Raw genomic sequence first — 27,234 nt, 5'->3', positions numbered from 1 at the left:
AGGAATTTTGCATTATGGCATTAATTTCTATAACAATTACACATATTTACCCCAACAATTCTCATTACTGTATTGCATCTGGATATTAATTGCATTATTTTAATGGTTATTATCATTAGATCATCATTACTGTCATTTATACAATATTACATGAAGTATGCTGCAATGATTTTAATTTGTTTAAAAATAGCATAAAATGTAGTACAAAAATAGAAACTATGTATTAATTCTCTACAATTAAAAAATGCATATACTATTATTACATCATTGTAATGAGAATGTAGAGAGGAAATGTACATAAAAAGTCAATAAACGTCCTAAAATAATCTTAATTCGCTTGGATTTCAAAATCAATGAATCAAATCATATTATTCCAAAACAGCTTCATTTTCCTGCAGTAATCAATCAGTCAATCAAACAAACAATCAAAAGTGTCATTGGTTAAATAAATATAATAAATCAAATCACAATGATCATCATCATGCATAGTGTACTGACAAGGGCACACTTTAAGACAATAAAAATCACCAGCAAACCACTTATGTTCTGTTACTGCCTCTTTCACAGAAGCTGTTCTGAGCATGTTCTTCACACAGCATTAGTTGTGCTGCTCTGAGAACAAGAGACTCAGTCTTTTCCTTAAAACACTAATTGTAATGTTTTATGCCAAGTTACTTAAATGCAAGCTGCTTTATCTAAATGACCTGTCAAAATCAAAAGATTTGTGTTCAATGCTAATTGAAGGGTCATATCAGGTAAAGCCCGTGTTTTAAATAGACAACTGTGCAGTTTGACTTATGCGCGCTCGTGATGCCCAAAAATGCTGTTTGACTAAGTAGGCAGTACTAGTTTTCGAGCAGCAGCCACACCGTCATGTGAAAGTTGTAAATGCACAAAGCCGTTGTAGTAAATGTGCTCTTACCGACTGTAAACATGCTCCCGGCGCAGCAGACAGTCAGCACGGACACAAGATGCGCGCAGACCGCGGCCAGGAGCGCACGCTTCGGGCTGTACCGGGTGGACATGGTGCCCCACCGGAGATCCACACCGACAATCCACGCGGATCACGACTGCACGACCATAATATAGAGCAGGACAGACGGACAGCAGCTGAGGACTTCCGACACTTCCTGAAATGTGAGACTCTCAGAGCGCGCCACACATCAGCTTTCCATGAGCGCACGAGCCATATGAACCCAAGCGCGCGCGCACGCGAGCGAGCCGCTGTCTTTTACGCCTCTGATTTTGGATGTGAAAAGACCAGACACGGCGGAAACAGATTACAACAACGTTCATTAACATTCGCTAACAAACAGTAATAGGAAGGCTCAGCAGACGACCCTTGCCCACAAGGTTATCTTGATAAAAAAAAAAAAAATTTGTTGTGCATGGGAAGAAAAAAAAATCAGTTCATTTAACATGCAATGACTTGTAACGGCGCAGTCACAATACTGTATATGGGGGTAAGTTGTCACATTTTGAAACCTGCTCTTTATTACCACACATTTTTAGATATGGAATGTTTAAGTAAATAAATAAATAAATCTAAAATATATTGTATTTAAATTTTATAAATGTAATCATGAATTCCTTACTTATTTACATATTTTATTACATATTATTTATTATTAAGTAGCACATTTAGACAGGATATGAATTTGTGTTCCATAACATTTCTATTATAATGTGCATTTATTGACTTTTAAGCATTATATAAAATGTTATAGATGTTATATAGTCATTGTGTCATGTTTTACTAATTACCTGAAGATAATAAAAGTATGTGGTGAGATTTATGACTCTGATAAACATTATATCTTCTATGGAAAAGACATTTAAAGATTGAGTTGAAAGGCCAACAAAGTTCGATCCAGTGGCAATCATTTTAATTAAAAGCTGATAAATAATTGAAATGGTCATTATGCCGTCTAAACACATGAATAGGATATCATACAAATATATCAGCTGTTAGATTTCAGAATTTCATTGAACCAAATGATCCCAGTGAGTGTTTTGTGGTTACTTAATTTAAGTCTTGTGGTTGACCTCTTGTGACCTCTAATGATATCAGTAAAGAAATGAATTAATAATGCAAACGGTCTACTCTGTTTAAACCACAGTTAGAGTCTTCATGTCCAGTGCATGCTGGGACAATATTACTGCACTGAGATTGACTGCAGCACAAGAGCAATAATGCAGGTGTGAAATCACCACACATCAGTGATGAACCTGGGAATTATTTAAAAGCCGAAACAAATAGAGAACACTAAAGGAAGCTCAGACTGCACACGCAGGAGAGATCCGAGCACAATAACAACATCAGCAGCGTTCGGTTTGTAACTACATGAATGAAGCCTCATTTCGAAAGAGCAGAATACTGTGATTTCATCATTCTGTTCTTGCATTGCCCCGATTTCAAAAGAGCAGACAGGAATGGATCCAACTTCAAGAGACGGCAGAAAACCATTTGAAACACCTCCTTAAAGATTGTCACATAGCTGGAGAAAAGAAACAGACTTTAACATCCAACCTCTATATAGACAGTGATTTGCATTAAAGAATGATTTAATCAAGTATTTATGCATGAATGAGCGTCAGAGTGAAAGAAGAAGACAGAATAATGATATTACTTCATGTATTTCACCGTCCACCAGGATTATTTTCATGAAGTGTTCATGTGTAACTCTGAAACAGGAGCATTTCACATTTCAAAAATGTTGATTTTTAAGGATTAAAAAAAAAAACAAGTTGCTTATTAGCATGTCTATTATTAACATATTGGCTGTTTATTAGTGCTTATAAAGTGCATATAATGCATGACATCCATAATCCTACCCAATACCCTAAACTTAACAACTATCTTATAAACTATTAATAAACAGCAAATAATGAGTTAATTGAGGCAAAAGTCATAGTAGTGAGAATTGGACCCTAAAATAAAGTGTGAACAAACTTACTGTAAGACAAATTAAATTGCTATAATTATCAATATAATGTTCATAAATGGCAATAATTATCAAAAATTAAATGAAAAAATTATTATCAAAAATTAAATGAATAAATAATTATCAAAAATTAAATGAATACATAATTATCAAAAATATAAACAAATATTTCACACATACATATACCAGTGTTATTTTATTAAAATTTAAATAATATTAGTTTTTATTTCTTTATTTTATATTATTTTTAGTTTTAGCATTTTTTAAACAATTTTTATTAATTATTATTATTTTGCTTGTGTTTTTGTCATTTTTATTAGTTTTTTTTTTTTAATATGTCCAAATGGTTTTTACATTTTTCTTCCGTTTTAGTTTTAGTTATTAAGTTAAACTAAATGAAAACGAGAAATGTTGCACTGGAAACTAGATTAAATAAAATAATTTGTTTAAGTTATTTAATTATTCATTTTATGTCTATGGCTTTAGTTAATGGTAATAAATATAATATTTAACTTTAATAACAACAACAGCAAAAAATAATAATAATTATATATATACAACATTGTTTTAAGTAATCCAATGATAACAGGGTTAAAATATATTTATGATAGCCCAACCAAAGCATGAAATTAATAATATAAATCAACATAGAATTTGGGGTATCTAGGGAAATGCATGTAACAGCCCATAGTAAAAATCCTCCAAATCATTACTTATTCACATGTTAATGAGGAACACATGGGCCCTGAGGTCTTTGTTGATGTAATTCAGAGCCCTGGGATTGTCCCGTCCTGTCCCGGGGTCGATGCACCAGCTGTCTTCAGGTGTGAAACAGACTCCAGACGAGCTCCTGTGATGAAGCAGGGTCAGTGTTCACCATATACATGTCTAATAAACTTCACTGCACGCTTTCACCTGTGCCGTCCATCCACTGCAGCGAGAAAAGTGCTTTATGATCAATTACCTGTCTCCATTTCACCTGATCCTTCAGTTCTGCTATCGAAGAAGGGGTCTGGTTCACATATCTCCAGGTACAGAGGTGATCGGGTCCATCAGAACAGACTTTACACTCCCAGACAACAGGGTTTCTAGTTTCATGAACGCTTTTGAAAGATCCTATTGCTCATTCAGCATGTCATTTTTAAAAGTTTGTAAAACCCTCTTGTATCTAAGGAACCACAATAATTCTCAGAGAAAAGGCGATTTATGGGTTTACGCGGTTCGCTCTGATTCTAGGTCAGTATTTTTGCTGTAGTAATCAACATCCCGCTATGATTCATCACTGCTCTTCATCCGAGGCCAGAAGAAGTTTCTCAAGAGCAGTATTCATCCATCCATCCAGCCGAAATGTATTCGATTTCCTGTTATTTAGGACTGTGCTTTTAGGGTTCTGTCATTTTTATTAGCATCAAACTCAGAGCCCAGAATACTGAGAAAAGCCCTCTTGCAAAAACACATAAATATTCGGCAAAACATTAGGAGAAGACTCAAAATGTAGTTGGCCTCGAAGACAAAATCTGCTCTGAGATTTGTGCTAAAGGTTTAACAGGAAAATAAGAAGACATAAAACATGTTTTTTAAGCACAAAGCTAAAATGTCAACACTGGTGTATAAATGAAAACTCTTGGGAGCTGTTCGAGCAGGAAACGTTCCTGCATTTTGTTTTTCTACCTATACATTTCTTTGGCCACTGCATTGCATCTTATGAACTTTGGAATGCATATTTAATAATCTGTGACGTTTTAATGAAATAAACTTTTTTATTTTAACTTGCTTGGTTTAACTTGTTGTACTAAAATAACTAAAACTGACATTTAAATTAATAATAATAAAAAAAAAAAAAAAAAAAAAAAAAAAACATCAAAAACACAGTAAAATTACTAAAACTTTACTTAAAATTTAAATGTAAAAAAAAATTTCATAATAAAAACTAATTCGGAACATTATAATAAAAACTGTCAAATAACACTGGCATGAATGTGTGCTTTTTAATTAAAAAAGGGTTATCCAAAATGCAGGGATTTTTGAGTTTTTGAAAAGTTAATAGTTATTGATAATTCAAATGTAAATTAATAGAACATAACAAATAATGAAAATACAGATACAATAAAATATTAAATATTTTAGGCTATTTGTTTAGTTCCAGTTTTAGTTACTGTGGTTAAATTATTAAAATATCAGGGGACTACAAGCAATTTTAGATTTACTATTTAATAATGTTTATAATTAATTTATAATGTTTTAGATCTGATTAAAATTAGAAAAAAAACAGTTTGTGAATCTCAGTCAGGCATAAAACATTAAAACCAGTCTGTGAAGCCAATATGTGTCATATTTATGGCTATTTACCTGAATTACATCTTTTAAAATGATAGCGCACCCTTGAGTAACCTGTAAACAGACAATGTTATTGTACCAAAGACTTCAGTGAAGGCTTTAAAGACATACAAAGACTGTACACATTTACATGACTTACGAAAAAAAAGCAATGCATTGTATGGTGGAATAGTCCCGCCTTCTGAATAAAAGAGCCAATCACTAATCAGTAAAGTCATCGTGTCACTGCAGCTGCAGTTAGAAGCTTTGATTGGGGAATGTGTGTTTAACTGCAAATGCTCATTGGCTGGTCTAACCTGAAAGATACGCTTTTTAATGTTATTTAAGCAAAATTTAGACAGACAGTTGTCAGATTTCATTGGCGATTTCAAATATTAAATTTAATAGAAGGTTTGCTGCATTGCTGTGACGAATTTGATGTTTCCTCATCCAAAGAAATAAAAGCTGTTACTTGCATGCCAGAAATAGTGTTTAAAAGATGACACCTGAGTGAAATTACAAGGGACTTACAGGGATAATTTGTCCAAAGGCTGAGTATTTGCACTTACATGTCTGTACTTGTGTAAAGTCTGGCCTGAAATGCATCATCTTACACAAACAAAGCTACATTACTCCACTTCACTTTCCCAATCTTTTGATTTTAAAAATGTGATAGTTAAAACACCAAACACAATAACAGGACATGATATGAAGTCTATCAAATCAAGTTTTACTGCAAGGCTATTACACAGTCGTGTCCCGTCTAAGCAGGCACATATGGGACAGTCTTGGCTCATTCGGAGAGAGGACAAAAGCCTCTTTCACCCGCGCAAGCACTCGGCTCCATTAGTGATGCATTCCTATTCAGACGAGGTCAAATTCCTTTTGCTCCTGGCTAATGGCTCGGAGAGACACGGACAGAGGAAGGCGACTGATGTCATAATGAGCCCGCAGACCCTACGACTGCATGAGAGCGGGACTAGGCCCTTCATCTTATAAGAATGTCTCCAAATGTTGGATTTTAGGCTTTTAGCGATGAGGACTGGAGCTGTAATGTGCTCTTTTATGTTGTGTCTCTTGCATAATATAATATGACAGAGATAGAGGCACAGAAAGAGCAAACAATCTGTCTATATGGCAAGTGTAGCATCTCCGAGAAGCCAAAAAGACTCTTCTGATGTCTTGTGTTTGCCATGTGATGCTGTCGGGAATCTGTACGACTGAAAAATGCAACGTTTCTGTAAAATATGAAGCAGCAAACACGGATTTCAATGTTTCTTGAGCAGCAAATCAGCGCATTAGAATGATTTCTGAAGGATCATGTGACACTGAAGACTGAGAAGTAAACTCAGCTTTGTATCACAGGAATAAATTTCAGAAAATTGTGATAATGTTTCAAATTTGTTACAGTTGTTACTGTATTTTTGAGCAAATGAATGCAGTCTAACTGAATATAAGCCTACGCTGTAACATTAAAACCATAATTATTCCACATTTTTAACCAGTAATGTATGTATAGAGAGAGAAGATGTAATCCAGAGCCACATGAGGCTGCATGTTTGAGGCACATTCGTTCTGGAAAGAACTATTCCAGAACATTTATAACTAATGTCGTGTCATATCTTTCAAGGGCCGGCATGAGAACTGTGGAGAGAGAAGAAACACGAGTCCAAGACGGTGTCAGTGATTTCCTCTCCTCTGCAAAATCTGCTCCAGAAGTTTCTGCAAAAAAATAAATAATAATAATAATACAAAATAAATAAAAAGCCGTTGGTCAGTTTTATTCCAAACGTCCATCATTTGTGGTCAGCAAGAGTTGGACACACCAAATGTTTTTGTTGAAACACATCATAATTAATACTAGATGTCTGGGTGATTCTTTTATCCCACAGGCAAGCAAAGAGCAAATGCTGCATAAAACAAACAATCATTGTAGTTTTAAGGAATTGTAGCATCTACTGTTTCTCATGTGAGTGTTGAAAGGTTCAGTTTGCAAAAATGTTCCCCACCAAGACTTTCCCTTCTGTAAGGAATAGTTTACTCAAAAATTAAAATTAGCTGAAAATATCCACACGCTCAGGCCATCCAAGATGTAGATGAGTTTGTTTCTTCATCAGATTTGGAGAAATGTAGCATTGCATCTCTTGCTCACCAATGGATGCTCTGCAGTGAATGGGTGCCGTCAGAATGAAAGCTATAGATCTTGATTTGTTTCTTACAAACATGTAGCTTTTCACTTCACAAGATGTTCACTGCTGGACTGGAGTGCTGTGGATTATTGTGATGTTTTTATCAGATGTTTGTACTCTCATTCTGACGGCACCCATTCACTACAGAGCATCCATTGGTGAGCAAGAGATGCAATGCTACATTTCTCCAAATCTGTTCACATGAATAAATGAACTCATGGCCTGAGTATATGGTGAGTATATTTTCCAAATGTGCTTGATCAAGGACAGGATCAGATTTTCCAGGATGAGAGATGAATGTTCATCTCAACAGACGTATGTTGAGGAATTGCCCATAAAAAGAGAGGGAATATTGGGAAAATGTCTAGCCTCATGACAGACACACACATTTACTGGCTGGCAATGATTTTACTGTCTACGTGTGTGTGTGTGTGTGTGTGTGTGTGTGTGTGTGTGTGTGTGTGTGTTATCATCATGTGCATGTGCAGTGATTTCATTGGCAGTGGATGGGTGTTCATTCCTATGAACAGTGGCTCTATACACACACAGCACAATGAAGCTCTTTACAGCACTGCCAACCAGATAGCATTCAAAACACACACACACACACACACACACACACACACACACACACAGAATATTTCCGTTATTCGTCTCTAACATACAGACCTTCACACCACCATCATTATCATCAATAACTGAATGTTATCACTACATAATGCTGTTAGAACATGTACCATATAAATAAATAAAGCATGAAACTTCAGCCATGTTCAGAACAGCATACTATCAAAACCTCTCTTATGATGAAACTAATGAAGGAGTTTATGATGAAACTGTTGGAAGAGTTGCCATATGACAAAAATACCTGAGCAGAATACATGTACATTTCTGTGTATATATGACCGAGGTTGAGTAAGTCCAGATCTCTGGTGATTATCCTAAAATAATATTCTGGTCCATAGCGACACCTGGTGGCCAGACTGTATTACACGTATACCGATGAGGTCACCATAGAAGAAATATTTTTATATATATATATATATATATATATATATATATATATTTATATAAATGTAAATTATATATAATAAAATATAAAATATTTAATAAAATATATAATGTTAACAATGGGGTCCATCATTATTTATCAGATTTTATTAATTGTTGTCTTTTTATTTACTTCAAATAATATATTGGTGTTACAGTACCATGACTAAAACTATGGTATTTATTAAATATTAAACAATCAGATTCAAGTATTGGGAATCATCTATGAGCTGTAATATAACACACACACACACACACACACACACACACACACACACACACACACACACACACACACACATGTTTGTTTTTGTGTAAAGTGTGTTCATCCCATAGGTGTAATGGTTTTTATTCTGTACAAACTGTATATTCTATGTCCCTACACCAACCCTACACCTAACCCTAACCCTCACAGGAAACTTTGAGCATTTTTACTTTCTCAAAAAAACTCATTCTGTCTGATTTATAAGTGTTTTGAAAAATGGGGACATGGGTTATGTCCTCATAAGTCACCCTCTCCTTGTAATACCTGTGTCATACCCATGTCATTATACACACACACACACACACACACACACACAGACATCTGGCTCTGTTTCATCTGTAGTAAAATTTACCTTAATCTAATGCTCACAGGTTTTAATTAACCTCAGGATGTGATCAGAGAAATCCCGCTTTCATGCGGTGTCAGTAGAAGTCTGACACAGCTCACCCCCAGACACAGGTCAGTCTCCCATTAACGCTAACAACACTGAACTCTGACCCTGATGGATTTGGGCTTCAGGTCTGCTCTTGAGCCTTCAGAAAAGTGTGATGCCATCGTGTGTGAACCAAACAAAGAACCAAACAACAGCATCAACTTATGAAAAGCTAACAACTGAATCACAAAAATAATTTATTTATAATTAAGTGAATAATAAAATTTAAATAACATTTTAAATAAAAATAAATCTAAATAAAACATTTTATTATAAATATTATATTAATTTGTATATAATATTATAATATTAGATAAATAATGTTTATTTGTTTTCCTGAATGTAATTATTATTATTATTATTATTATCTTTTCCTTTTTATCAATGGAAATAAAGATGAGAGCTGATATATATGTATATATATATATATATATATATATATATATATATATATATATATACCTATTTATGTTTTTTTTCAGATAGCACTTAACAGACCCACATTTTTTACTACAAATGAATCAAAACTAAAACTAAAACTAAAACTGAAATAAAAATAATTTTAACCTATTTTTTAAAATAAAAACATTAAAATAGATTACATATTTCTATTATTTGAAAACAGATAAAAAACATAAAATCATAATCATAAAAAAAATCATAAAATCTATCTATCTATCTATCTATCTATCTATCTATCTATCTATCTATCTATCTATCTATCTATCTATCTATCTATCTATCTATCTATCTATCTATCTATCTATCTATCTACTGTTACTGACTGTGTGCACCAGTTTTGGAGACCTTGTAAGGATTTATTCATCTCACTAAGTGTGAACAGCAATAACAGTGATGCTTGACACGCAAATAATAACATACACAAATGCTGGTCATAAGCTGCGTATCAAAAGCTTCATCCTGCGCAGAGCTGATCGTTACCAGTCAGTGTGATGTGTGTGAATGTGAAGACAGGCCTAGAAATGTGTTGAATATCCCTCTCTGCTCTCTGCGTCAGGGACTAGTCTATATTTAGAGCGGGTAAGAGCTGTTTAGGAACAAAATGCATCAGCCAAAATCAATCCGCACTGTTTAAGGGGCGGAACGGGCTTAGAGAAGGCATCCTCCTCCGGTCCGATTGAATTAGGGGAATTTTCTTAAGATAAACGCACACCTTGCGAAGCTGTATTGGAAAAGCTTCACTTTCAGGATTAATGCTGAGAATCTGATTCGTTGAACAGGTAACGCCTGTGCTGTGATGAGCAGTCTTCACTTCTAACTCCTCTAAACTGCTCTCAGATCAGTCCTACACGTCTGCAAACACTACATCTACCTTTTTAAAGAGCTCTGCCCGCAGCCTGTTGATCCGAGATGCCAGTTTTCTTTTCTCCTCTTCTATTTTCCTCTTTTCTTCCTCTCTCCTCTTCTTCACATGAGGCAGCTGGTTATAACTCCTGTCAACCAAACGCATAGTTAGCATGCGTGACATTGTGGCTGCAGTTTATAAATGAGCACTTTAATAAAAAAAAAGAAAAGAAACAATAACAAAGATTTCATCCAAAGAAAAAGAATGTATCATATTTCTGTTGATCTTTTGTGAGATCAGAACACATCAGAGTCAGAATTAAGAAGCAAACTTTGTATATTTACACTGTTATCTGACATAACCGGCCGTGTTATTCAGTCATACACCACATCGGCGGCTTAAATCAAACTTCTGAACACAGGCACTCATTCGTGCAGAATCCACCCAGCCGTGCATCAGAAGCACAGTGAGAGCAGATCTAATCGGATGAGGTTTCATTCAGCAGCAACAAAACAAATAAACTGTGAAAAGCACAATCAGGACGGCCACACACACACAACACCTTCAATACAGATAGAACTGATACACCTGTGTGTGTGTGTGTCTGAAAGACAAATAAAGCAGGAAAGGTGTTTCTCAAAACAGGAACTGGCATGTTCTTTACCTCCTGGACCACAGCTGTAGACTCTTTCCCATGATGCTTCTGTCTTTGGATTTTACAAGGCTTTCTGCAGAACACACACACACACACACACACACACACACACACACACAATAAATGGGGTTTCTGCATAGACAAACTCTAATTTAATGACACAATTATACTGGTGAAACAGTAGAATCTGTGATTAAATATATTGGTCAAACATCAACTTGTTATGGATCCCCAAAGATCTGGAAATAAATTGGTGCACCCATTTATTATTAATCTAAAATCAAGTCTCATCTTGAAAAATACACAAGAAGCAAGCCTTCTGTTCACAATATATCCTCTGCAGTGAAATACAGGAATAATCAAGCCAACATTATATGTATGCATGCAAAAGAAGTCCAACAGCTGTTATTTAAGCTTTACACATATCTTTGCATGTTTCTGTAATATTTGTCTAATTTGATAATGCATTCAGCTGTCCATGTTTACAGCCATTCAGGTTCTGTACGTGCACCGAATAAAACAATGAAAGGCCATGTGTTATACAGTGATTTCATCACAGAAGAACCCTTTAACCAGCCTAATGTGGTATGCTTTTCTCAAACTGATTTCTGCTGGTCAGGTTTGATGGTTTTAGATATTTAGAGCACAGGAGGAGAAACTACAGCAGCTTGAGTTGGCTTATATATAACATTTGTTTGCAATAATAATAATGATAATAATAATATTTTTACAACATCTTTAAACATGATTCATCAAATGAGAGTCAGTAATGCGTTTTATAATATTGCTAAAACTCCTAAAGCAAGCAATGTTGGTGATGCAGTTTTAACAGTGATCAGATGGGGGCGGTATTTCCTCTTTTAACAGCTGCTGATATTCTCTCAGGTGCTCTGAACAATCCCTGCTCTCATTTCAGATGCTGATTTGATAAGCACAGTGTGTCTGAATATTGAGGGCATGAAAGTGTTGTTCATTTTGACTGCGTCTGAACGTGTGTGAATGTGTTGATGCTGATAGTGTGTGCCGCACACCTCCGCTCTGGAGTGTCTGTGGTGAGCTGAGGGAGTTCTGCCTCTCCTGTGACCTTCTCTCCAGGGCTCGAACCCTGGCCTGTGAGCGCTGGATGAAATCAGGCCGTCTGGTCGCTAAAGCCTCCTGCACACACAGAACACACACTCTCCAAAAGAACCGTTCAATTCAATGTTCAAAGTCTAATCCAAAACAAAGCTCTCGGTTTAAGATGGATGAGCAAAAGCTTTCTCATGGGAAACTATATGGATTTTCTATAATTAAATATACTTTTTAAATAGTACATATAAAGATTGTGTGTTGCAAGGAGAAAGAGATTTTTTCCCTTTAGAATTCTGCAAAAAAAAAAATAAAAAAAAATAATAATAATAATATATATCTATCTATATATATATATCTATATCTATATATATATATATATATATATATATATATATATATATATATATATATATAGATATATATATATATATAATATATATATATATATATATATATATATATATCTATATATATATATATATATATATATAGATAGATATATATATATATATATACAATGAATGCCTTCTGAAATGGCCCTTTTTATTCTAAAAACATTTTCTTTTAGAGGTAGGGTTTTTAGTTGGTCTACAGTAATTACAAATGGTTTTATTGTATGTCCTCCTTTAGATCGCCAGTCAATGAACCTCATTATTTTGGTGCAGAAGTACCTGCAAACAACAGAAGAGAGAAGAGTAACTCACACTAAGTGACAGTGGAGCCAAAGCAGTTTCAGAAAGGTCATTTTGGGACTCGAATGGGACAAAATCCACACATTGATCTGCTGGACATGTTTTTTTCTTTCCATCAGCACCAGCACTCTCTTCTTTGAGCTCTCTGTGTTCACTTTGCCGTATATCTTCTGTTAAACACACTGATAAAGAGGAACAGTATTCAGTCATAAAACAACAGCTCACTTTGTATCAGAGGAATGGAGAAAAGCTCAAACTGTGTGAGATGCTCTAATACTAACATGACCAGAGTGTGCCCTCATCCTGCTAAAAAGTGAAGTTTGTGTTTGTGGAAGCCAAAGGTCAGGAGAGATCTGGTGTACCTGCTGTTGCTGTGTGGGATGTAGTTCGTCTCTGCTGGGCCTGCAGCTTTATGTTGGCGATAACCGCAGCAGCGTTCAGGGCCAGGACGGCGTCTGCGCTCAGATCAGCCGAGGTATCTGAAAACAAAGAGACTGTGCATCATCCAGAGCCTCAAACACACTGCACACGAGCAGCAAAAAACAATCGCTTCCAGCTATGGCAAGCGGGATTTTTGTTGTTGCATTCAGAAATGTAAGTAATGCATGCTACGTTCTGTGTCAGAATGATGTATAGTTCTGCTTGGCCAAAATTACTGACATACTCGCAATGTTAAGCTAGAGAATGAAGCGAGTGCATTTGAAACGCATTTAGGTCTGGATCAACATATTTGACATATAGTTCACATATAGTTGTATGAAGGGTTAATCATTTAAGGTTTTATTTATTTATTTTATTATTTTTTGTATAGTTCTGCTTGGCCAAACTAGGTCTGCATCAACATATTTGCATACAATATATTTTTGGTCTATGGACAGCTAGTAAGGAGTTCCAACAAACTTACTTTATTTTCTATTCTATTCTATTTTAGAATAAAAATGAAAACAAAACACATATAGTTGTATGAAGGGTTAATCATTTAAGGTTTTTTAAGGTCATAAATAAATGTAGAATAATACATTAATGATAATAAAATGTTTTCTAGATAACAGATAGACAGATGGATGGATGGATGGTTGGATTATTTTTATATAAATTTTCTTTTATAAAATATAAATATTTTAAAAAGTATCTGGAAAGCATTATACTATTATATATATTATGCTATTTAATATATATTTATTTATAAAAAAAAATATTTATTAAATTATTTTTTAAATACAAAGATTTTTGAACATTGCAAGGAAGTATGGATGATAGATAGATCATGCAAAATAAAAAAAATAATAACTAACTAACTAAATAAATAGTCATGATTTTCAATCTTTAGAATTCTGAAAAAAAAAAAAAAAAAAAAATCATCCTGAAATATTGTATTTCAAAGGGAAAATAACTTTAAAATGTCTTAAAAACAAAAAAACAAGTCTAAAAAGTAAATGGCATTTTTTTTAAATGCAAAAAATTCTAAATGTTTTTCTAAGTGACTTTATTTCAAACAGTAGTCATCTATGCATGTCCTCAGATAGTAAATGAGTGTATGCATGTATTTCGGCGCGGCTGTCAAGATCTCTCTCTGTGTGCAGCAGCTCTAAATTCCCACAGAAGCTCAAAAACCAGTATTGAAAGCAGGGCAGAAATAGATATGCATGCAAGATGCGTGGGAAAATGAAAAGATGAGAAAACGCAAGACAGAAAGAGGCGAAAATCTCCCGTTTCAGGGCCGTCCAGCGGCTACCGTGCGTATCTGCCGTGAAAAGCCTCAATTAAAAAACCCCTGCTCTCTCGCACGATAAATACTCATCCATTATACATCAAAGCGGCGCAGTGCAACCTCAAGTCTACAGTGTGCTCGTGTGCGTCTACCGCCCGAATATATCCACACGGGTTCTGCTGGTACCTGCTGCTTTTAGTAGTGTGAGAGGATTGATTCCTGAAACAGGTTCCCTCACGACCCCACTCTTTCTTTCACAATGCCCACCCTCGCCACCGGAGGCCCAGCGCCTTCTTGCTTCACCGCTGCTGGATCTAACAAGGTCAATATTTGTCTTCTGGGGAACAGGAGAAGCTCTGGTTATGAAACACTGGATGTGTAACTGCATTACTGCCAAGTTGTGTGCAGTTAAACAGACTTGCGTCGCAGCTGAGAGGCCTTCGAGGTGGCTTGGACGCTTTGGTGTCGCTCTCCCCTGCCGCGCTGCTTTCGTTTGGGTGTGAGGAAGAGAGACAGGCTAGATCTGTGCTGGCACCTCCATTGGTTTCCTCCTGGCTCTAGAGATATAGTTAACGGTTGGTTTGATGGTGAGGGATTGACTTTGGATTCATTACGGAGTCCTTCAGTGTAAGCTGTGTCTGTATATCGCTGGACTGAAACGCTCTCTCTGTTCAGTCAGTGTTCACAATGGTTGCCTTTCTTCTCAGTACTACGCCGTGGTCCTTCTTTCACGATCAGAGCCAGAGGTCGAGGCGATGGTCTGGCTAGAAGTGCTTTTCATCCTTCTGTTCAGTGACTTTTGACCGCTAAAGCTTTTCTGTGTCCATCGGCGAGGCTGTTCATCGCTGGACTCGGAGGCCTGGAGTTTGTGTGCGTGACCTTCCTGGAAGTGATAGTGATGGACGATATCGAGGAGCTGAAGGAGTCCGGCGCGCTTCCACGCCTGCGTGTGGGATCTCTCAACACGGGATGAGGTCCAGCGTGGCATGTGTCCTCTCGGCTTTCGGATTTCCAGCTTGCGGTCCATTTCGTCCTCCCTCAGAGCTCACGGATCCCGAAGCCTGGAAGCAAACAGATGAAATCCCTTGAATTGGGCTTTGTGTGGATGAAAGAAGTGCTCTCTGCCTCCTGTGTGCGGTGTATCCTGCCATATCCATAGCAACTGTATCAGGGCAATTCAGTTAAGTTGGAACTCAAGGCACTTTTGTATTAAATTATGAGAATCACAGGAGAGTTTTAATCTTTCATGGAGCCCGAACTCACAAATATAGTTGCTTGTGCATATGAAAACAGTAACCCAGTATATTTCAAAGTACCATGGTGCCTTTCATGGAATGGCATTCATAACCGTCAAATATTAAATTAAATATTTGAGTGTAAAACTAGAATGAAGAATGAAGAATGATGCTTCTATATATCTGGTTAAATCCAACGGTTATAAAACCAGAAGTATGCATTAAGAAAGAATATTTTGTACAGTACAATTTGAGTTCATGGCGTCTTTTAAAATAAGCATTAGCCATTTCTATAGATATGGAAATAGATATGTATTCATTCTTCAGCCCCACAACATCCTACTGGAGGAGGAAATAGTAAAAAGACTGGTATTATAAATCTGGAATTTTCCTCTGATTCACTAAAACCTCTGTTTATCAAAAAACTTAATTTAATCAAACTACAAAGAGATCAGCAATTTGGTGTATTTTTTTTTGTATTTTATACTGAAACACAATAATAAAGTTAAAATAAATGTTAAAATAACATTTTCAATTAATTCATAAATAAATTGAGAGACTAAATCCTAATTCTGAAATCTGAAAATTCTTCTCAACGTCATATTTTTTTTACTTAAGAACTTCTTTAAGAAGTATTTTTATAGAAAATGTTTCTTCTTATCTGTATAAACTATAAAAGTACTTTCACTTTGCTGCTGTACCTATGTTACTTATGCAATATTTCATATTTGAGTGTAAAACTGAATGTTTAAACTAGAGGAGAGAACTTGATTTTATACATTTAAATCCGATTGATACAAGACCAGGAACATGTCAGTTTTGGCTACATATTATTTTTAGATAAAGAAGGAGCCGTTCTGTAGATACTAAAACAGTTTACTCTTTCTTTGGCCCCACAAATGTCCCATTGGAGGAGTCAAATGGTACAAAGTTAATCAGAAAGAGATGCAGAAAAGCTGCCTGGAGCAAACTCTCCATAAACAGCACAATAAACAGACACAGAAAGAGATTTTTTTTTTGTCTTGATAGAAACAGCCCGTACAGCTTGTGCTCCTGAGGTCGGTTTGTGTGTAGGTATGTTATTATGTACGTAACTGATTACAGGATGCTTTTAAAGAGCATTTACAGTGTTTCTAAATGAAAGACTGCTGAGGAACAGAAGCACAGCGCAGACAAACCTAATCAAAGATTTGAAATATTTTGTTTAGTGCTTCATGAACATCTACATTTCCACTTCAGATCCGCACGACTTACACTACACTTATGTTCTTGGCAAATGCTTACATAAAAAATCAACTTGGGCCCAGACCGGGTCTGCAGAAAATCCAATGGGTTTAAACATGGTAGCAAACCGTGTTAAATATGTTTCTACAACACTATACTTGTATTTCAGCAAAAATGCATTCCATTTCTACATTTTTGAAATAAATGCTGTTCTTACACACTTATTTGAATCAGCACATCCACAATATATCACCCACAGTATGAATCAGCACATCCGTTTACAACATTATTAATAATAAGAAATGTTTTTAGAGAAGCAAATCATCATATTAGAATGATTCTGAAGATCACTGAAGACTGGGGGAATAATGCTGCAAATTTAACCTTGCAGCATAGGAATAAATAACATCTTGACATGTATTCACATAGAAAACAGTTCTTTTAAACTGTAATAATATTTCACTAATATACAGTTATTAATACAGTTTAAAGATAAATGCAGTCTTGATGAGCTTAAGGGATGTCTTTAAAAAAATATTTTTTTTTTGAATGTTTAACAAAAAATATTTACATTTTTTAAACAATAATACTAAATTCCATTTGTTAAAAAAGGAAAAAATAATGAACGGTGGAGTTAGTGAAAATAGCTTTTGCCAACAAGGTTGACTATTTGCACTATTTGCATTATTCAGACCATGTTCTTTTGAATCACAAATTTATATCAAGAGCAGCAAGGCTTTATTAACTATATAATCATACAAATCTATGTTATCGTGTCTTTTGGGTAAATTCTGTATTTATAGCATGTAGGACAACAAACAGGCATCTCTCTGTTTGGTGGCCGAGAGACTCAAAATCCATTTGAATAGTGGAGAAAATATTTCACACTGAAGCACTGGGACAATATGTGATTTTAAGCAAAATTAAAGAATAACATGATTTACACAAAACTGTACTGTACAATAATCACTTTTCTGAAAGGTGCATGCATACTTTATAATACATGAGCAGTGATGGGAAGATTACTCTGGAAAAGTAATAAGTTACAGATTTCAAGTTATTTATTTAAAATGTAACAAGTAGTGTAACTATTTCAGTGACTCTGTTTTTGAAATCAAATCCTTGCATAGCTATGACAGGAAACACCGGCATTTAACAACTGGAAAAAATAACTGTTAATATTAAATAAAAAGCATATGCATAAACGCTAACAGGAAGTACAGTAATCGAATAAGCTTGTGTCATATTCTAAACTCCTGAAATACTGTACATGAGAGGGTTGCAACTTCAATAATATCTGCCTACTGGGTTTTGAGTATTGCCAGACGAACATAGGATTTTATAATATAATTAAGACACTGAGAACAAACACTAACAAACTCAGAGCAGTTCATTATTCTTGTGTAAAGCAGTGTTTTCAGGACAGTGTTAGTGTTAGTTTCTCACCTGATGAAGGACGGATGGTGTTTTTTCAGGTGTGCTCCAGGATCTAAAGCCAACAGGTTCAGGCCTTGAAGTTTTCCTGTCTGAATAAACACAAAAGGCCACTTTGAGGTGCATTTTCCGCGTTTTGCATTGAGAAATGAATATAAAGCCACTAGAGAGTTTCTTTTTGTGTATGATATGTTTCCTGCACTCCTGTGTCACAATAAGGCCGGTCTCCTTGCTGTGTGTGTTTACACTGTCAACAGAGGTCTGCTTAGAGCGACTTAACCTCATCACTTACAGGTGTCATGAAGACAGAGAGCGAGCGGGAGAGATCTCCATCTGACAGACCCGGCTGTGATGGATCGTTCCTCCGTCAGTGTTACCATGGAGACACAGTTCTCAGCATCTTCTGACAGCGAAGGTGGCAAGCTAACTATTTCTTGCCGTCGGTTTTTTAGGCAAGTAATCGCTCTTCACACTGGCAGCTGACACCTGACAGGCTCCTATTTCCAGCATGCTCCCGGTCCGCGGGCACACACTCTTGTCAGCTGCTCAGGTGTTGTGTGTCAGCTTCTGCGTAGTACTGTATTTATGCATTCACACTGTCGTAATTACCAGTGGGAAAATCTGGGTTGAGGGCGTGTCATTTAAAAGTCGTGGTAGAAACAAATTGATTTTGGATTCAAATGAAGCTGAAGTGTGTAATTCTGTCTCGTGAGCTTTATCATATAAAACTGCAAACATAATGACTGTTTTCAAACAATACTGAACAGTCTCCATCTGCTATTGGTCAGCCAGCAGATAGCCCCGCCCCCGAACAAATCCATTGGTTGAGGTAGTTTGAATAATTTGTAGCCGTATATATGAATTATACAATAAATACAGCATGAATACACAAGGGCTGCACGGTTCATTAAAATGAACAGAAATAGTTGATACTGCTTACTATGATTGATGATTAAAAATTGATTGATTATTACTATTATATAATCTGAAATACTTTTTTTTTTTCATTAAAAACTCTTTTAAAACTCTTAATTTTACAGTAAAGCATTATAGTATCTAATTTTTCCTTATTTTTTCTTAACATTTTTAGCAGAATTTTTTTTATTTCACAATACAATAATTATAATTTTTATTGATATTTGTACAGTGAAAATATTGCAATAATAATTTAATGATTTCTATAATTTATAATAATAATAGTAATAATAATTTCTTCTTCTTCTTCTTCTCTTCTTCTTCTTTATTATTATTATTATTTATTATTATTATTATTATTTTTATATTGATATATTATCGCATATTTGTTCGTTAGCTTGTGCAGCCCTAAAAAACATATATTGTGTTTTTCAGAAAAATTGCAAAGTTGAGCAACAGAAAGTTATTCACCTAAATTTCCAAATAAAATCCCTGTTTCTTTGTTTGTTTGTTTTAAAAAAGAAAAGAAAAAACAGGGGCTAAAAAAGGGATTTTCCCAAACAAGTTTCTTTAATTACCTTTAAAAATCATGCAGTTTGCTCCAGAATCGAAGCAGAATATCATCTCATATCCACCATTGTTTTGAGATTCCAACAGACATGTGATCTGGCAACACTTTGTTAAGTGTCTGTCATTGACCCTTAGTCACTGTTTACAGCTGAAGAACAGTCTTTCTCTCTCTCTCTCTCTCTCTCTCTCTCTCTCTCTCTCACACACACACACACACACACACACGGATCAGCATTGACACAGCAATGATATGTCCTCTCAGAGTAACACACCATCTGGAACTGGTTGAAAAAAAAAAACAAAAAAAAACAAGAGCGAGAGAAATTCCCAAACATTTCTGTTGTAAACACTCGTGCGGGGAGCAAGTGCTCATGGTTCTGTCTCTCTGCCTCCTCCTCCTCCTCTCTCCCCTCGACTCGAGTCCTGCTCTCACGCTGTAATTACAGTGATGCTGCGGCAGCATCATTATACACTCGTCACCTTGACAGATCCCAGAGAACAGATTCCTGGAGTGCTGAGAGGATGACAGCATTGAGGGAACCACCGCATGAGACTGAAAACCTAATACTGCTCTGTCCCTGACTCCAACCAATCTGCTTCTGAACCAAAACCATCCATTTCTGTGTCCAAACAGTCTTCCCTTGACTCCAAACAATCTGTCTCTGGCTCTAAACAATATGCACGGCTACCAAAACTCATCCCAGACTCCTCTGACTCCAAACACTTAACTTTGACTCCAAACACTTTCCAGTAAACACTCTGCTCTGACTCCAAAAAGCCTTTTATGTAAGTTAAAATAACTTCATTTCATCAAAATACAAAGAGATCAGGAACTGATGTATGTTTTTATTGTTTGTTTTATGCTGAAGCACAATAAAAAATTCAACTAATTAAGAAACTCACTTTCTCTGCATCTTTTTTTTTCACAACAGAGTCAGAACAAATTCTTCTTAACTGTAGTTTTCTTCGTTTTCGAACTAAGAATATTTGTATACCCAAATAATATATTCCTGAGATAAAACTTTAGAAGAACCCAGATCTTTAAAAAGAATGTTCTTTAAAATCAGTGAAAATAACTTCAAGTATTTACTCATTGTCCAAACAGTCTTCCCTTGACTTCCAAACACATCTGTCTCTGGCTCTAACAATATGCACGGCTACCAAAACTCATCCCAGACTCCTCTGACTCCAAACACTTAACTTTGACTCCAAACACTTTCCAGTAAACACTCTGCTCTGACTCCAAAAAGCCTTTATGTAAGGTAAAATAACTTCATTTCATCAAAATACAAAGAGATCAGGAACTGATGTATGTTTTTATTGTTGTTTTATACTGAAGCACAATAAAAAATTCAACTAATTAAGAAACTCACTTTCTCTGCATCTTTTTTTTTTCACAACAGAGTCACAACAAATTCTTCTTAGCTGTAGTTTTCTTCTTATTTTCGAACTAAGAATATTTGTATACCCAAATAATATATTCCTGAGATAAAACTTTAGAAGAACCCAGATCTTTAAAAGAATGTTCTTAAAAATCAGTGAAAATAACTTCAAGTATTTACTCATTAGAAAATGACTTGTGCATGTGTGTTTGTATATATTCTTCTTTTTTGAGAATTTAAGTGCTTACCTTAGGAATTTAAAGGGATTTTTTTCCTAAGAACATTTTTTTTTTTTTTTTCAGGCCTCTCAAAATTGCATCACTTACTTTTTACACTTATGGACATGATGTAGTCATGCAATAATGAATAGGATATCCCTGAAATTTCCCGGCTAACCCAAACCGCTCCTTAATATGAATCATTATTGTATCTTTCCACAGAATATCACAGAACACTGATTATTTCATGCACTTGTTCAGTATTGCCATTTTGTTTACTTTTTACTCCCAAAATCTTTCATAGTGCAACTTTAGAAACATTGATGATATGCACAACTTAGATTTCTGCATGAAGTAATTCACTGTATTTACCTTATAACACCAGTGTGTAAAGTAAACTAAATTCACCAGTGTCCTTGGCCAAGTTGTTCATTCAGAAATGTAATATGTCATCTTAGTCAATACCCACCATTGGGTCTTGGTCCATTAAGTTTGGCAGGAGAGCTGAGCAACACTGGAGTGATGGGAGACTTCAGTTTCTGCTCAAAGAACACACAGACTTCAGATGTAGAAAAAACAGATAACATGAATGTGATTTCATTAGATAACAGATCCTGCAATGTTTGAAAGCATGTGCTGCTTGGTTTGATATCTACTGATCGAATGCAATGACTAAAGTAGTCTACTAAAGTTAAAGTCTGACTTAAAGTAGTCCACCCCCAAAAATAAAAAATTACTGAAAATGTATTCACTCTCAAAGACATCCAAGAAGTAGATTAGGTTGTTTCTTCATGGAAACAGATTGGGAAAACTTTCACTCGTCAATGGCAGTGAATGGGTGCCGTCAGAACGAGAGTCCAAGCAGCTGATAAATCATATTGATAAAACAATAATCCACACCACTCCAGTCCATAAATTAAAAAAGTGATATGTTTGTAAGAAAAAAAAAAATCATAATTTTTATTTTCCAAATATTTGAGTTCTTTAGCCATAATAATTCTTTCTGCAGTGAAAAAGTCATCTAGTCTGAATTAGGAGAGAAATATGCCCAGATCAAGCACCATTTACAAGCAAAAAACAGTTATGTGTGTGGATTTTAATGTGAGAGACAACAGGACATGGACTTTTTCACTGGACGAAGCATCATAGACCCATATTTTTGGCCAAAAGCAATGGTCTGAAGTTAGAACGTCTTGATGTATACATTTCTTCCAAACTTCAAATGATGTTAACTGATGGACTGGAGTGGTGTGGATTACTTGTGTATTATTGTGATGTTTTTATCAGCTGTTTGACTCTCATTCTGACGGCACCCATTCACTGCAGAGCATCCATTGGTGAGCAAGTGATGTAATGCTATATATATATAAAATGCAGTTCTGATGAGGAAACAAACTCATTTTATTTTGGATGGCCAAATGGTGAGTACATAGTCAGAAAATTATCATTTTTGAATGAACTATTTCTTTAAGTGTCCAAATGCTAAGCTTAAACATAAAATGACTGAAGTGGAAAGATTTGAGCGATTCACAAATGCTATTGGATTTGTTTCTCTCCTCTGGGCGCCGCAGCACTGTTGTGATCCTGTTGTTGGCTCAGATGCGGTTGGATCTATTCGTTCCTAAATCTGTCCCGAATGGATCCAAGGACCTGCTGACAGAGCGGTTTTATCTCGACTTCACGCAGCATCCAGACAGCCACTGAAGTTCACGTACTTGACAGTCATCCAGAGATTTCTCTCTTTCCCTTCTTTTAGTTTTCTATTGCTCTCTTTCTTTCTGGCAAGGTAAATCAGGTCTGAGAGCTCGGCTCTTCATTTCCGGGGTTTGTTCCCAGAGCTGAGAGTGATTGTTGTGTGGTGTACAGCGGTGGCAGAAAGTCTGGGACTCTGAAGGCTTTTATCTCCAGTCTGGATGACTCAATCGCTTTAAAATTCTGGCCAAAAAAAAGTTTTCCACTGTACAATTTGTGTTCGTGATTCTCACGAAACTCTCACAGATAATTTTTCATTATATTTAGAATCTTATTTTCATTAAAAAACTGCAGCCTTCTGAAATGTAAAATATGAAAGATGAATCTAAATGATTTAGTGGATATCTGATAAGTCGGATAATACGCAAGAACAATTTTCTTCTCCAAAGAGCATATAAGCCATTATCAAGGGACATTTTAAAACCATTCAGAAAGTAATTTATAACTCCAACTCTCTTTGTCGGAACTGAATATTAGAATACATCATACTGGACAGTGTATATTGCCTTTTAAAGTATGGGAAACAGAATGCAGTATGTATCTGACCTGTTTCATTTTCTGCAACCGTTATTGATTTAGAGAAGTAACAGCAGATCTCTCCCAACAAGACACATGATTTAAGGAATAACCTTAAATATGAGCAACAGTGATGATTGCCTTAGAACCATTAATGTTAAATATGTTAGTACAGTAGCACATTGTTCTCACATGACCTCATTATTTTGCATGGCTAATTCGGCAAAAGTGGCATGCAGTCAATTTAATTTTGTGCAAAGATGTCATACAAATTAAAATGAAAATATACAAAAATTTAAAATTAAATAAAATAAAAAATCTGAAAACAAGGCATACAGAGGCAGATCTACGGGGTTGCAAAGGGTGTGCAGGAAATATATCAGTGCATCTGTCTGCAGTTTCTCAGAGAAAAGAGGTTGATAAGCAGTTAGCAGTGAGTTTAGAGGTAAGTTTGTCACCAAGTCGAAATAAGCAGACAGTTAACCCTGCAACAACCACATTGTTACCTTATTTACATCCACAATACTTTGTTGTCTCATTGAATTTTTATATGATCTTCAGGTCAGGTCTAACGTTAGTCTAGCTCTATGTGTGTGTTTAAACTACTGCTGTCACAAAATTGGCATGCATCCACTTTCCCAGCATCTATGACTATGCAATTTTGAAAAATGGTCGACATGCCAAATTAAACTGAGATATCTAAGTGGTGTCATAAGCTGGTGATGCACAAGCACTGCACGTTTGACTCACATGGACACCATTTATCAACAACATGACCGTTTCCTCTCTGGCTGACCATGCATTTTGCAGTTAGCCCTACATGACTGAAATTCTACTCAATCACAACAAGTAAAAGTAGCCCACTACTTTCTAGTGATTACACAGAGAAAGGGTTCACAGAAAATTCACAAATTGAGACCCACACCATCCAAAAACCCAGCTACATCTCTGATTTGACTCCCACTCTGTGTAATGTAGTGTAGAGAACAAAACACATTCAATGAAAACCGTACGATTTTAAAATTATGAATAATGTCCATGAACCCCCTCCATGAAAAAAAAAAACAAATCTCTAGCTCCACCCCTGAAGTCCTATGATATAAATAATAATTATGATAAATGTAACAAGTAATTTATTATTCTACATTAATGTTAAAGTAATTTATTATCCTACATGTTCTCTGAAAATAAACTTCCTGCTGTGACATCACTTCCCTTTCCTGTTATTCTTTCTCACCTGGCACTTGCTGTTGTCAAGGCGGTTGTCAGAGATGTCTGTGAGTATCACATGTCTCTGTGTGGGCAGCCAGCCGAAGCGAACCGGAGCGAGAGCACAGAACTGAGCTCTTTCTGCAGCGCGAGCAGCTTTAATGTGAACAGACTCCAGGCTGCTCGAAGAGCTTTCACACACTCTGGGACAGACGCTAGGGGTCTGATTCCTCCTGCGCAGAGGGGAAACATCAGGACACAGTGGGTTACCTCCCGCTGTATCTTTCGGGAGAACTGGGATTGATACCGTCCTGTCCACAAACTGAGGTATTTGATTCTGAAGCCGACGTGATTGAAGTCTCTCTAGTGTCTGAAGCCATTTGTCCATCCTGACACCCTCTATGCAGCTCAGTGGACGAGCTCCGCGAGGGGGCTCATTGGCCTGCGCCGCGGGGCCCTCATAATAACCTCGCTCCCCAGGCCTCCTCCATGATGAGGACCTGCGAAGGAAACTCGTGCTGTTTTTTCCAGCAGCACCATGGGGCTGAAGTAGCTGCAGCCAGCCCTCGGGCTTCACGTCCTCCATAATAAACTCTGAGAAAGACATTGAAAATGGATCATGAAGGGATAGTTCACCCAAAAATTTAATTTTGCCATTCATTTACTGGCCCTTCAGGCCAAGATGTAGGTGAATAATAGAACAGTTAAGAAGATTTTCATCTGAAACCGTGGTCCTTGGCAATTCATTAAATACATTAAATAGTCAGCGGCTGCACATTTTGAAAATAAAAAAAAAGAATATCAAGAAACACAAAATTATTATTCATTACTCCTGACGATATATTGAGGTTTTAGGAAGCAAAATGATAGTCTGAGCAAGAAATAGATCATTATTTACAACATTATAACCTGTAATTCACAGCCTTAGGCAAAGCGGGAAATATGATTATTTTCCACAAACTGATTCTTTTGGACAGTTCATTTCAATGAATTGGTTCACTGGCTTGTAATCATGCAATGATGAAACATATACACAGTTATATTATTATTGAAGCACCTAATACTTTCCAAAGCATATAAAATGAAGAAACTAGTCTTCATCAGCTCATCTGTTTACATAAACCATGAAAAACCATCAACACTTTCATTTGGTCCCTTCATTCAAGTGCTCGGGTCTCCTCAGTTCAGTGACTGTTGGAGGAACTAAAGCACACATCATAGGATCAGACACACCACTATTTGGCTCATTTTGAGTCAGAGTGACTGTCAGATGTCTAAAAGTGAGTTTTGATTGAGTAACTTGTAGATCTGTGCTGTTTCAGATGATTCAGTCCAATTTGGTGAACTGATTCATTCAGTTCAGTAAGAAGAATGGGTTCAAAATAATTATTTGTTTGCAAAATGGACATAACTCTGTCTACCTAAACTATGGATTATAGGAAATAATGTTGTAAATAATGTTTTGTTTCTTGCACAGACCGATCGTTTTGCTTCATAAGACATAAATGCATGATTGAGCAGCCTTTGACTTGCGTTTAATAGGACCATGGATTCAGCTAAAATCTTCTTTCCTATTTCACTAAAGATAAAAAGGCACCTACATCTTGGATGGCCCGAAGGTGAGTAAATTAACATCAAATTTTCATTTTTTGTGAAATGTCTCTTTAAGAACAAGAAAGCACACCTTAATTGAGTGTTTCAGAACACTATGTTTTGTCAACACAAATGCACATCCACGTTTTCTTTAGTAAACAAATACACCAAAACACTTTAAAAATATCAATTCTCTGAGCTGCTTTCAGATTTTTCTATTGCTTTTGGTAAATAGTTTGATAGATTTTTTTACAGTGACTTCCTAATTGAGCTCAGACTGCTTAGTCAATACAGTCCTACATAAACACACTTAAAAAGCCAATACTCAACAAGCTGACATGACAGTGTGCACGGTAAGCAGAGCAGTTTACCTGCGTCACACGGCTCTGAAGAGGACGACACAATTTGACTTCAAGAGGCGATATCACTGTGACAATCCCAGCATTCCTTCCATGTCTCCTTCTCTCACAGTCTGAAGAGGGGCCACTGGTGCCGTCTCCTCTCAGCCATGACTAGAAATGTTTGTGCTGGTCTGAAGGAACAAAAGACTTAC

The 27,234-nt window shown here is 35.9% G+C and overlaps 2 protein-coding genes across 2 annotated transcripts; both read right to left on the bottom strand.

Moving 5' to 3' along the window:
* Window positions 1-5,225: 5,225 nt before the first annotated feature.
* LOC113083534 (uncharacterized) lies at window positions 5,226-15,021 on the bottom strand. The gene is made up of 7 exons (XM_026254577.1): window positions 14,820-15,021; window positions 13,285-13,401; window positions 12,935-13,104; window positions 12,191-12,314; window positions 11,169-11,232; window positions 10,532-10,652; window positions 5,226-6,983 (listed from the first exon to the last, which is right to left on the bottom strand). The coding sequence occupies exons 1-7, from the start codon at window positions 15,019-15,021 to the stop codon at window positions 6,942-6,944; spliced, it is 840 nt and encodes a 279-aa protein (XP_026110362.1). The 3' UTR covers window positions 5,226-6,941.
* Window positions 15,022-15,592: 571 nt separating this feature from the next.
* Window positions 15,593-27,234, bottom strand: LOC113083531 (uncharacterized). Its single transcript, XM_026254570.1, has 5 exons — window positions 27,053-27,234; window positions 25,117-25,682; window positions 22,081-22,150; window positions 18,539-18,618; window positions 15,593-15,694 (listed from the first exon to the last, which is right to left on the bottom strand). The coding sequence occupies exons 2-5, from the start codon at window positions 25,672-25,674 to the stop codon at window positions 15,593-15,595; spliced, it is 810 nt and encodes a 269-aa protein (XP_026110355.1). The 5' UTR covers window positions 25,675-25,682; window positions 27,053-27,234.

The sequence above is a fragment of the Carassius auratus genome, unplaced genomic scaffold, assembly GCF_003368295.1.
Source record: "Carassius auratus strain Wakin unplaced genomic scaffold, ASM336829v1 scaf_tig00038657, whole genome shotgun sequence".
Classification (NCBI taxonomy): domain Eukaryota; kingdom Metazoa; phylum Chordata; class Actinopteri; order Cypriniformes; family Cyprinidae; genus Carassius; species Carassius auratus.
This window is presented reverse-complemented; position numbering and strand designations above follow the sequence as displayed.